The sequence below is a fragment of the Festucalex cinctus genome, chromosome 8 (genome assembly GCF_051991245.1).
Source record: "Festucalex cinctus isolate MCC-2025b chromosome 8, RoL_Fcin_1.0, whole genome shotgun sequence".
Lineage (NCBI taxonomy): Eukaryota > Metazoa > Chordata > Actinopteri > Syngnathiformes > Syngnathidae > Festucalex > Festucalex cinctus.
In genome coordinates this window covers 23,496,751-23,510,666 of record NC_135418.1, presented here as the reverse complement: position 1 = coordinate 23,510,666, position 13,916 = coordinate 23,496,751, and the positions used below count along the sequence as shown (strand labels likewise).

Genomic DNA, 13,916 nt, shown 5'->3' with positions numbered 1-13,916 from the left:
ACGGAGCAATCTGAATGTATATTAGCCACGTATTAGCGCCAGTAATGGCTCCGTTAACGAGTGAAAGCAGCTGTTCGCCTTTCAATTTCCTTTTCCAACACGGTGTGTTGAAATCATTTCCTCAAAATGAAATAACATCTTTCATATCTATTTCATTCTGCACAATGCCTGCAAGTCAAAATAGGATTTGATTTCCCAGCGTTTCATCATCAACATGGAGTCAAGTCAGTCTTCAAATATTTGTTGCATTTATTTAACAGGATTTTTTTTTTTTTTTCATAAAATTGGTAAAATTGATATATTTATTTTTTAAATTTCTCATTAAATGTTTGGTTAATTAATTTATTTAAACAATAACATTTGCTTGCCCACCCCCTGACTTAGCGTTTTGACATAGTTTAATTCGACTAATGCAGCTCAATTTAAAAAAAAAAAAAAAAAAAAAAGTACACTCAGCTGAAAGCTAATTAAGGTTTTATTGTGCCTGCAACAAATGAACTGACTTTACGTGCTTTGCTATGGCAATTTACTCTGAAATGAGAGCAATTTAGAACTTTCCAAACAGGATATATGTACAGAAATGAGCTGGCCAGAAAATACTTGCAACCAACAATAAAAAAAGTGTCTTCTGCAGAAATAGTAAAGTGTTGGATAAGATGTTACAATAATTAAAAGAGAAATTAGTTTCACTTTGCCTTATAGCATCAAATGACACAAATGAGGCTTGCTATAACCATTTTTAAAAAAGACTTGGTCTCACCTGATGAAGTGCAGTGAGGCCGTCTTCGTTGCAGAGGTCTGGGCTCACATTATTCTTGAGCAGGTAGCGCACTGGTGGAAAACAGACAGAGGAAATGATTAATGAGAGCTGACAGCTGGGAAATATTGCTATTAAGGTATATCTTTCCATTGGCTTGAATTAATGTGCTCGCCTCTGCAGATTTAAAGTTCTTGCTCATACAATAATGAAATATATGGTGGTTATAGATGAACAGAATTGGAAATCATGTTGCTGGATGATTTTGTTTATTTTTGACCCAAAGTCTACAAATGTATATGCTGAAATATTGGCTGTGTGCTCACGAAATAAGCCACTTCTTTTCAGTTTGCCGTGTTATGCCGAAATGTACATGACCGTGGATGTATGTTGCTATGCTGCCTATACTTTTAACTCATTTGCTCCCAAAAACATATACATACGTTCTATTTTTTATACTGCCTTACATGCTCCCAAAACGTATTTATATGTCTTGATTTTTATTTATTTTTTTACTTTAAAAAAAAAAATTATGCTAGTGCATACAGAAGGCTTTGATACAGCCTCTGAACTGAAGAGAATGATTGAAGCAATGGTAATTATTACAAAAGCAGCCAGCAGATGGCAGCAGAGTATAAGAGATCAACCAGGGCCATGTTGCAAAAGGCTCTTTTCCACAAAAAGATTTGGGAGTAATGATGAAGCTATATTCTAATGCCATTTGCTGCAAAACGGAAACAGATAGAAATATAGTTGTTGTTGTTTTCCTGATGAAAGAAGAGACTTTAATCTTTCTTTTGGTAGGTTGTTTTTATAGCAATAGAACACAATATTCGGTGGGCCTTGCAAAATCAATCAAAATCCAGTAAAACAGCCGAGAGCGAAGGGGGTTGCTTCAGTGAAAATGGCTGCGAGTGAATGAGTTAAAAAGGGTTTACTCACAACTGAGGGTGGGGCTTATTGTTTGGGGGGGTGATGTAATGACACATAGGATTATAGTGTCTGCCGGTCTGGTGGCCAAAACAGATCAACTCCGCCTCTACTAATACACACACAGAAAATAAATCAGCAATTTGAACTTAGGTAAACCTGAGCAAGGAAGTGATGGTTAGTGGGTGCCATCTGTCTAGATTTACTAAACAAAAATAAAACAACAGGCCAAAGAATGAGACATGCGAGGGACTTGAGTGTTTTGTTTTGTTATTGAACAAAGAAGATATGGTTAGAGGTTGAATAAGTCAATCTAATGTGCTCAAGCCTAAAGTAACTGTAACGTGTTTAAATAAACATCTTAGTTGTACAGCAAACTTTGGACAAGCGTTGCACCACTAACAAGGGAGATGTCTTGGCTGCTCCGCGCTATTACTGACCACTTAAGTTGATCTATGGTTGCCACGGCAATAACAGAGAGACTATTGTCTACATTTCGAGCCAGAGAACTGTTAAAACCAATGTCAAACATTTTGTACACGTCGCTGCTTCATATTATCTGATGTGATGTATTCTTCTTGACTTGATGCGGTTTTCTTGAGCTTTTAGCGGTGTTCATCTACATTCATGAAGGAGGAAAATCACTGAGTATGTTCTCTGGGATATAAGTGACTTTGGCTTTATGCACAGCGTAAAAATAGATGACTTTGCCTGAGGATGCATTTACTTTAAGAGGAGCTGGCGTCTTTTTTTTCTACAAGTGTTCCAGTCTGTTTAGAACAGCTCATAAATTTTTTTTTTTTTAAAAACTCCCATTACTTTTTAGCACAATGTCGTCCCGCAGAAAGATACTCCAATTTTACATTTATTTCGGATTTTTCTGCTTCGTGCGTTTCCAATGGGACTCTATGTATGTAATGTTGTGGAACTATTCCACTATGTTCTGCTTGGTAGTCAGCTGCATTGGAACTAGTGTGACAGAGTCAGTCTGTCATGTCTACTGAAAATATGGCCAAGGACAAGGTCTGTCACACACACACATATCCACACGCTGCTCTGTATTAATTGAAAGGAGGCGGGAGCCTGCGTTCAAAGCATCACAACAGCAACAAACACACGGAGACTCTCATTAATGATCAATGGGAATCAAGATGGAACATTCAGGTCATAGTAACACACAAAATCATAGGAAGTAATTAGGGCTGGTTTAAAAAAATTCAAATAATCGATAACGAATCGAGTTTCCTTAACGAGCCTGATATTGATTCATAAGACCATGAATCAATTATATGAATATTTATTTTTCCCATAATTTATAAGAAAATGTCATTTTAAAGGCCAAGTTTTTTTGTATTTTACATTTACTTTTCACATGAATTTAAGTGTTTTCTTTCATTTATGAAAAAACTGACTTATTGCACTTTAAAACAATTAGAATCTTTTTTTTAATTTGTATTTAACAATTATTAAATTTGAATTATGAAAATATTTTTATCTCATCCTTGCTGATGCCAATGTTTGTGTGTTTATAACACTAAATCATTTAACCGGTTATTTCCTCTGCAAAATTTAATTTGGAATTTAATGTGTGTGGAGTTTTTATCATGTCCTTGATATTTAAGGAGACTTTATATTCCATACTTAATCAATATCGGAATAAAGTGAAGTGAATTGAATCGTAAACTCTTGTGAATCGAAATTGAATCGATTGAAGAAATTAGAATCGATACTCAGCCTTAAAATTAAGAGTGCGACTTGGAAATCATTGTTAGTAATTAAAAAAAAAAAAAAAAAAGATACGAGCAACTAAACAACCTCAATAGAATTGAAATTGTGGCTTATGGCATTAAGACAAAAATGGTTTTACAAAATGAGACGTTAAAACAAAGTGAGCCCAGTGCACGATGATGTATTTTGCTTTTTCTTTGGCTTTGTGTGTGTTTTATGATTTATTTGGTTGTTTTATCTCTTACTTGATGGTTGAGTCGGCTCTCCAGAGACCCAATTATTTGCATACAAGCCATTAAAAAGTCAACTTTCCAAATGATGTCCCCTTTATAAAATATACGTTTCTTAAGTAAGGATGACTTGGCTCCATCAGTCTGTGCCGCCGCGCCTTGAGAATGAGCAAACACAACACACACACACGTCTTTAAAAAGCAATCCATTATATGGGAGGGTCACCATGGCGATTATCTGCCGTCGCAAGCAATCACCGCACACATCTCGCACACGACTTCCTGGGCGGGCTTGGTGAATTCCAAGCCGCAGGGGAACTGGACAAGATGCTTCCCAAAAGATAAAAAAGATATGTCAACAAACAAGGGCACAGGAAAAGGAGCGCACCCTTCCTTCCTGTTATCTCGACGGGGGCACGCTGTCAATACTGCTAACGTTAGCGATAGGACCGTCCCAAGTGGGCCAAGACATAGTTCAAAGGCAATAATGCGGGCGCCACTGCGGGCCCCCGAGTCATAACACTTATTAAAACGCTTCATCGCCATAGTGTACTTTCAGTGGATATAAAAATAAAAGAAAATCTACACACTCTGCCTGGTTTTTGTGATATTAAAAAAAAGATCAAGATGAATCATTTCAAAACTTTTCCCACCATGTAACCTACAACCTAATTGAAAAAAAATCTATGGAGAAGTGCCTGAAAATCCAAACTGTTGATCTTTACTGGCTCGTGAATGAGCTGTCGAAATTAATCGAGTAATCGATTGTCAAATTAATCAACAACTATTTTCACTCTTTCACTCGCAGCCATTTTCACTGAAGCAACCCCATTCGCTCCCGGCTCTTTTACTGGATTTTGACTGATTTTGCAAGGCCCACAGCAGATTGTGTTCGATTGCTATAAAAATATGGAACCTACCAAAAGGAAGATTAGAGTCTTTTCTTTCATCAAGAGAAAAGGATATTTATATCAGCTTCCGTTTTGCAGCAATTTGCATGAAAATTTACCAAGTTTCATCATCATTCACAAATCTGCTTAGAACTGTGGGGAAATCAGCTTTTTAATCTAGCCATGGTTGATCTCTTATACTCTGCTGCCACCTTCTGACCGTTTTTGTAATTTACTACCATTTTTTTTCACCCATTCACTGTGTTTGGGAGGCTGCATCAAAGCCTTCTGTATGTTCTAGCGTTAAAAAATACATTAAAAAAAACGTATAAATACATCTTTGGGACACTTAATACATTTAAAATAGAACATATTTATACGTTTTTGGGTGCAAATGAGTTAATAATCGAGTAACCGTTTGGAACCATTTTTTTAATTTAAAATTGTCCAGATCCTATTATGTCAGCATATCAACAGTAATTGTGAATAATCGATAGATTCTAAAAATATTCCATAGTGACAGCACTACTCGTGATGCAATTTCATCTAATTTTCTCTTGAGGGCCAGCTCTATTCCAAGCTGTCTCATCAACTTGAGGTGACTTAACATGAAAGAGTACTCTTGTCATCGAGCAGTAATACATTTTGTTGGTGGGATGGGAGCAGTGGACGCTTTATTGCATGGATGGATGCTGAATCACAGCATGGCTCCCGAGGGCTCTCGCTTCTCAGGCATCGAGCGGCAGGCTAAGTTAGAGCCGGCTAACACACGTAATCCGAATAGGCGAAACAGGGAATCGACGATTTTCCACCCAGAAGTTCACATTGTGATATTGAAGCGGTAAATCTTTGTTGTGCGGCAATAACATCTGCCACGGAGTCCGCTTCTATCACACGCGCTTAAACGGCGCTGTTGAGATACGCTTGATATGCTTTATGTGATATGACTAAAATGTCACTGTGGTTTATAATCCCTCTGAGGGAGCGACACGCTGTAAAAATCCATGACAGTATTTTTACCGCGCGGTTGTATATTTACGAAATAGGTCTGACAATCATGACGAGTGTCGTCTATCCATCTATTTTCTACAAGCATTTTTTTTTGTCATTAGCATTGCAGGTGAGCTGAGGCCTATCCCAGCTGACAAGACAAGTGAGATTTCCAGAATTCTTTTTATGGAAAATAAAAAAATCTTGGAGGCATTCGGATAAATATTGTATGCTCATTATTACATTGCTCCAGAGCCGCTCATAGTACGCATAATTTACCACAAGCAAGGTATTTATTTATTTTTTTGTGCCACAGGAGTTCATCAGAATGTGTTACTCACAGTGAGGTATTCGCCTTCATCGTCTCTACGCTACACAGAAAGTAGGCCACATCCATAAGTAGCATGGAAATGACATTGGTTTTAGTAGGACGTTTGGGGAGAAGAGCGGCAATATAATTAGCATTCTGCCACACGTTATAATTATCCTTCCTGCACATGATGACCTATTGAGGGTTCGTTAATTGTACGCTACGCCGCTGCAGGACACGACGATGTACGGGGTCGCTACGAAATAGAATAAACATAACAGATCGCTACGGGCGATTGCTTCATTCTAGACAGGTAACGCCGATGGTGTCATTAGCGGGCAAATCCTTCAGGAAATGTCGCAGACGCCGGCAATTCCCAGACGTTATTATCTGTGTGGATATGGGATTTTATTTTCGCGAGTTGCCAAACACTCAATGAAGTGCTCTTGAGACTGAAGATTTTTGAATGTTGTGTGCAATCTCCACAAACTTTTGTTCAGCAAGTTGAAACTGAACCAGGATAAATGTCATTTGTAAAATGTAGAGATCTGGGTATGTGATTGTTTTGTTTGTTTGTTTTTAAGGAATTAGAGCATGTTGGAAAAGTGCTCTTCATATTGGGCACGGCTCATTTTGTTTAAAGTCAACACTAATGTGATGAAAGTAAACATCTAGTCGCTGATGGCATGAGTGAAGAAATCACAGTAAGAGAGTGTTTTGCAATCATCTTTATCGATGACAATGAACAGCTCATAGATCAAATTTACACAAAACATACACGTTAGAATAAAAGCACAGCAATGCAGGTTGAATAACGGCACGTGCCATGAAGAAAATTGTCCTGATTTGTGTTCTTGCTGCTGGGGAAGCCAGGTAAAGTTTGCACAATTTGGCCAAATGGGAAACCTGTCCTCATTCTGGGCCCACCACAGCAGGGGGTTCTGATGTGTTTCTTTTTGTGTAGTGGAATAATTCCCCGCTCTCTTTCCACTTTGATAACGTGTTTCGTATTGCGCAACAAGGGATTCAAACAGGTGGCAAGACGGATTCCGCAATGCAAGCTTTTATTCACAACCGAAGGCAACAACGTCACAGAAAATTACATTTCTCTACTGCCACCTGTTGACGAAAAATGAAACCGCAAACACCCTTCTTCACGTACACAATGCGCACATGACGTCACGTCCGCAGACTGAGGACGGGAAATTCGGACCTTAATCCAGTCTTGGCCAGAGACTTGCGGGAGTACCCATTGTGAACAACTAAGGTGTTAATCTACTAATTAGAAGATGTTTTAGGCATAAATGGTCAAATAAAAAGGCAATTGTAAAGATATGTTTGCCCAAATTGTTACAGAGAGCAGCTTTATGTTGACAAGTTGACTAGTCTGTTCAACTCCAGCTACATACAGTATGTCATAATAGTGTTGTATATTTTTTTTAATATTGTACGTTCACTATGGCCCTCAGATGATTGAAACAAATGGTCCCTTATTTATCACAGCCCAACTATGAATCTCCTTTTTTCACACAGGCCAACTGACACGACACGGTACTGTTTCCAAGTCTAGTCCAGACTGGCGTTTGATCTATGTGCGGTGAAGAGATTGAAAAGTAGTGCTAAATAAAGTTCGGGGAGACAAATGTTTGTTTTGTTTCTTCTTGGAGTTGCCGTCTCTCCTTGTGCAGCTGTGAGCCATAAAGATGGCTGACACCCTCTGATTACTGGGAGGAACGAAAAGTTAGGCCAGCGGGGAGTCAACCCGAACTGTGAGAGTCCCATCTCGACAAGTACATATGTGAGGCAAGCACCGGCCAAAGCTTTTAGTGGCTTATCTCACAGTATAAGGCTGGACTGGAGAATGTCACATCCCTGTAGGCTCTTATACAGTTCTACCATGGTTGTGGAATTCTGGTACCACCTGGTGAGTGGTACAAGGGTCCATTGGTGTATTGTCTTGGGGTAGGGGCATTTATTTGGTTTCACGCAAACGGTCTTAAATAAATAGAAACAATGAAACCACTTTGAGATATAATATTTATCTTCTACAAAACAATTATCTGCTCTTTAAATATTAAGATTAAAAAAAAAAAAAAACATCCAGATTAGGAGTGACAAATTGACTGGATAGTTCTTTTTTTTTTTTTTTATTGACTTGATAGTTCTATCAGCATCATCGTTTGAAATCTAATTTAAGTTTAAAATCCAAATAGGTTTCCAAAGAACGTTTTCAATCAATACAGGTCGCCTTTTGTGCTTCTGATGCTTTGTGTCCCGCTAATGAGGCATTCTGGTTTGGTTTAGTTTGGTTTGGTTTGGTGAGGCCTAATCCTCGGCGGATAATCCAAAATCCTATTTCAGGATTATGTGAAGGGAGGAGGGGCTAGTCGTTGACTATTGTGGAGGTGGGGGTGAATCATTTAAGGCTAAATTGTTCAATTTAAAAAATCTGACGGGTGTTTTGGCAGGCTAATTGGGCGCTCCGAACTGTCCCGAGGTGTGCTTGTGTGTGTGGACGGTTGTTTGTCTCTGTGTGCCCTGCGATTGGTTGGCAACCAGTTCAGGGTCTACCCCGCCTACTGTCCATAGCCAGCTGGGATAGGTTCCAGCACCACCTGCGACCCTTGTGAGAAGCAAGTGGTTCAGAAAATGGATGACTTCTGTATTTTGTAACTAGGAACCAAATGAGCAATGATGTGAAGTAGCTGTTGGCAACACCAACACCCCACAACGCTCCGCCACCTGATTGAAGTAAAAAATTTTAAACCCAGAATCAGTCTGATTATCCTCCAGCCCTAGGCCAAAGTGGCAGCCATGAGGATGCAAAATGAGAACCGCCGCTGAGTAGCTCCAGGCCAAGGTGACCTCAGTTGCCATGGAAGTAGGAAGAGAGAGACTAAAGCAGGGGTCCCGAACTAAATAGGCAAGAGGTCCACTAACACGATCAGCCCAATTGTCCGGGGTTGCAATAATTTCACTTTCTGCTCTTTTATTCAATTGTAAACATTTCAATGAGTTGACAAAAGCTTCCCTTTCTTAAATAATTCAACTTATTTTTATTCTATCATTCAAATATCTTTTTCATTCATTTCTTTTTTTGTGCCAATATGCAATTGTTAAATCTTTCAAGGAAGTGTCCCCGTCACTAGTTATGGATGCAACAATTTTCACATTATTTCTTTCCTCTTTCAGCATTTCCTTTATGGCCAATTATATGTCCTTTCCTCTCATATGTGTTTTCAAGCTGTGATGTGCAAAATGTCCTCTATAAATGTTTTAGTCTCCCCGTGATAGAATCGGACATGCACCAAAAGCGAGGATTGTCACTTACATCAGTTGATTAATTGATCCGCAGCGAGTGCAATACACCAGGCACTTTGGATGGCGCTGTCCATCTGGGAGTGCACATCCTTGTTGTTGTGGATGACAAGGGAACTTGGCGGACCTTAAGTTGCTCTCCTTCGTTCTCTTCAAAAAAACATGTCTGCCATTGCTTCCAATCAAACACACAGGATTTGTCCAAAATCCACTGCACACGTAGTGAGCACTCGTAGGCAGCTACACGGTGGTCGTAGCGCTCGATGCCGGTAAAATTAAAGCATACGCCTCAGTCCATTCACTTTTCAGTGTCTACTTTTCTGACTTTTGACAACGCCATACTTCATCACGTTTGTCGTGAGAAAGCGTGTACACCGAGAAACAAATTAAAGTTGGCGAGCTTACCGAACCCCGGCTCAGGCATAGCTGCTCTCATGCACGCTTATTTAAAAGTCATCTATCGCTAAAACTGAATATATTTTCCGACCAGTACATATTCTTGGAGGTTCGGATGAAACGGTCTCGGGGTCCGGAGCTGGACCCCGATCCGCCAGTTGGGGACCCCTGGACTAAAGGGTCGGGATACAGTACCGGTGTCGGTCACTGTCCGATTTTCAATCGTTGTAGCATCACTAAGTGGCTGTGATGTCATTCAGTGAATGAACTACTTTCATTGTCTGTGTTCTCAGTTATTGATCAATCTACACGTCAATCATTATGGCACCACTAACTAGGTGTGATGTCTGAGTCTACTGTCTTCGTCCATCGTTTAACTATTAATGCAGCCATGAGCCTTTCTCCATGACAGTCATTAGAGCACAACTAATTGGTTGTAACGTTGTTCAGGATGTGTACACGTTGATCATTACAAAAAAAGTGTCTGGCTGGTATTTTATTACCAACGGGGGTATGTCTTCTGCTTTGCAACGGCTTGTGTTTCTGTTCATGTCGCACTTTCCGGAATGGTCTGACTCCCGGTAAATGCCACGAAATAATAATTCCCTGTATGCCGATGTTGTCATTTGACTAGGAAATGAAGGAAAATGTCAGACACTCGAAAAAGAGTTTTTGCGTAATCCTGCTGACAAACAAACATCCTGGCTTATTGATAGTAATGTTGATTCTATGAGAGCGCAATCAAATGAAGGAAATGAAAACGAGTGGTGCAAACGGCTGTAAAAGCGAAGGACACAATGACGGAGGGGATCAGTGAACCGCTCGAGTATAATAAACAGCCCATTACTGATGTGTCACATTTACACAGGCCAGTCATTTGCTAAATGATGCGACTGAATAAGCAAAAACGTCAGCCTGGTCTCAGTAATCCTAAATGATGTTTCGTGAGCAGAATGAGTCAGTCGCTCTTGCCTGAGCTCGAGCCACATAAACTCGCCGTGCCAGTCAATAGAGCAGCAAACGTCTGGAGGAGTCTTTACCCGAATCTTAATTTATGGAGACAAAGCATGAGAGGAAGGGGGTGGTTTAAAAAAATAAATAAATAAGAAAGAAAATAGTTGAGCTGGCCTTGAGGCTGCCCTGAGAAGTCATAAAAAAAAAAAAAGAGCTGATCACAGAGGGCTGATGATGGGAAAAGACGAAGGAATAAGCTGAAAATACAGTTGTGTCGGTGTTGAGGCTGACAGAGCATAATTAAAACATGGCTGCTCTGTTCCACAGCAGTCTGCAGGCGAAGACTGGTACTCAGACGATGATAATCCTGACACAGTGTGATAGATGTCACAGGCGCAAGGATACATCTTATCTCCAAGTCCTAGTAGTGGCGGTGTGGCTTCAAGCACCCAATGACACTTCAGTAATCAACTGCGGCATAATGTTCATTGCATCAAGTCAATGACAAACGCTCGACAAGGGGAACTCAAACGGCCTGAACGCTCCCCATCTTTAGTCTGGTGATTTCATGAGGATGGCAAAGGATACTACCATGGCGCATTTAGAGAGGGGCTTAATATTACGAGAAAAAAAAAAAAAACTCACAAATTTAAAAGAAAAAACTTGAATATTTGCAACATTATAAAGTCGCAAGAAAGTGGCAAGAATTAACAAGAAAAAAAATTAATATGATATAGTTAATCTCTACTAAAGCAGTTACTATCTTCTTATTTGAAAACCCAACCGAAAAGTATCATTTCACGTGTTCTTCCACCGTAGGTATTTTGCACACTTGGGAATTGTGACTTCGCACATCCGACTAGGCTACGTGTATTTGTCACAAGTTTCTGAGTTTTTTTTTTCTCCGTAAATCTGCAAATTTACTTTTTCCTCCAATATTGTGATGTATAATCTGTCAAGTCAAGTCATCTGTGCATAATAATTACAAACGTAAAATATTTTGAAGAGCGTAAGTAAAAATAACTGAGATAATGTGGTTTGCACAAGTGTGCACACCCTTTATAACTGGCAATTCAGCACACACCTGCTACTAAAATACCTTTGATTAGCCCCAAAATTCAGCTGTTCTCGCCGTTTAAATGGGCTCAGCAGTTAACTCTTTCATGTCCATGCGTGGAGAACAGCATCCATGAACTGGTAGAATTAACGGTAAATTACTCCCTGATTTTTCCAGATGGAAAAAATTAGATGTCCATTTGAGGTAGAGTAGCGCTCAATTGTCTTAAGTGGATGACTCAATAGAGCACGACACCAATTAGAGGGATGGCCACTCTTTGAGGAAGTCAGAAGCATTTCCTGACATCTCAGGTATAGAAATAACATACCACCATACTTTCCACAACAATATGAATGTGAATCACAACTGAGCATTGTAATCTTTGTGAAGGCAGGATTTTTCATACAGCTCTTTTATTACATCTCATTACATTCTGCAGTCCTATTGTTGAGACTCGTCTCTATAAGCCAACAGATAGCCTTATTATGACAGGAAGACACGTGCAATGCAAAATGCAAAATGTGTCATTTTCTGCTTTGGCCCAGAAAACCAAATTACAAGTTTTGAAGACACCCCAATTAAACACGTACTAACCATTTGGGACATATTTGGGCATTTTTCCTCATCTTGACAGAAAAATACATCATTATTGGATGTCTATATAATAGCTATAGTAATGCATCCTACTTGTAGCCATTATAATGTGTTACCAGTATCCTGGTCATAATATATCATACATTTAACTAATTAGTTAAGACGTTAAAAATCAGTATGCATGTGTACACCACTTCAAAAATTCTCATCTCCATTCTAATTGAAAGGTGCAAAATGTTGTAAATTTCACCCAGAAAAGTGTCATCTTAAGCAACTTCTGTTAATAAATCAAGTATTTGCATGTAAATTGCTGAGTCACAATATTCTATTTTGGTAGCGGTGGGAGGGGGGTTGGTGTACAGGTGTGACAAGGTCAGTGTAGCACTGGAGAAGCAGCTCACATGACAGTTGCCAAAGTTCAAAGGTGAAATGGGCTTTGTAAACAGGCTCCTTGTCATGGATCACTACTCAGCTGAGCAGAGAGGAGAAGAAAATTGCAATACTACACACAAAAAGAGGCTCCGTTTTAGACTATATTGCACCCTAATAAACAATATGGGCGCTCATCCACTTTAATGGTAGCTATCTTCGCTGCGCTCATGAATCGCTGCTCTCTTTTTTTATGAGAGCCGAAAGAAGAATTAAAACGGATAACAAGCTCCTCTCTTCCCTTTGGTCTTGGTCCAATTCCATTAGAAACGTGTTAGGCAGCAGCAGCAGCTGCAGGGGTCTTTTTGTAGAGCCACTACTGATGTACAGTTTGCCCCCACTCGTGCTTCTAATTATGGTAACAAGATGTTAGAAGCAGCACTCGTGTGATGCAGTGCGGCCCGACACCACAACAAGCTACAACCACAACAATAGCACGCAAACAGAAAATGGTCTATAAGTTGTTGTCAATGAGTTCTGGTCAATTAGCTGTTCAATTGTGCGTGTTATGCTGAATTGTTTCTGCATGCAGCTTTTTGGAATGATGCAATTACTACCACTCTCTGCCTATGATTAATAATTATCCCACAGCGTCAATCAAAGATGAGTATTATTATATACTTGTACAGAGAGACAATGTGTGCGTCATTCTGATCTGCAATACAACTCCAATTAATTCAAAGAGGCATTTTCTAATCCCGTGAAGCAAATCTCACTGAATTGATTCATTGATCTTCAATTTAGAAATAGCGGCAAGGTGTCCCACGCACGGTGATGTGTTCTAATTGCATCACATTACGCCTTGCTCCAGTGCCGCTCGCATGCGGCCATATGCTCGGCAGCGGAGCCGCTCCGCTCCAGCGAGACGGGAGCCACAAGAAGAAGACAAAAAGCTCCTGAGAGAGCTCATTTGCACACAAATAACTAAGCGAGACTCCTTCTTCCATGAGGCCGACCCGGCTTTTGCTGGAGCCTAAAATCTACTCGCTCCTCCTTGCGTGCGCTTTATGCTAATGACACGGTAGGAAGACGGGAGAAAAAAATGGGCAGTGAACCAAAAGCAAATGTGAGCGTCTAAAAATGGACTGTGGATTTTAGGTTGAGGCTCCTCCAACATGGAGTTGGATGTTATAATTGCCAGTGGTATTGAGGTGTAATTAGCGTGCTGTCACTGGTGAACGCACGCTGGTGAAATTGTGACTAGCTGCGTTGCTATTCACAACAAGGTAGGCAAAACAATCCTTTTTAAAGCTTCAATATGTGCTAGCATAACAACCAGACCTGGGTATGTGTCTCAAGGCTTAAATACAGTAAGGCAGTTGCTGTATGTGTA

At 39.9% G+C, this 13,916-nt stretch overlaps 1 protein-coding gene and 1 long non-coding RNA gene across 4 annotated transcripts in view; one reads left to right on the top strand and one right to left on the bottom strand.

Moving 5' to 3' along the window:
- The window catches only part of LOC144023337 (uncharacterized), an 83,710-nt gene that overhangs the window by 45,448 nt on the left and 24,346 nt on the right, over positions 1 to 13,916 (top strand). The window lies entirely within an intron of this gene.
- ppp1r16b (protein phosphatase 1, regulatory subunit 16B) overlaps positions 1 to 13,916 on the bottom strand; it is a 48,016-nt gene that overhangs the window by 15,935 nt on the left and 18,165 nt on the right. Inside the window, exon 3 of the mRNA XM_077528640.1 lies at positions 761 to 831. Within this exon, the coding sequence (XP_077384766.1) occupies positions 761 to 831 (71 nt within the window). The remainder of the gene's footprint in view (positions 1 to 760; positions 832 to 13,916) is intronic.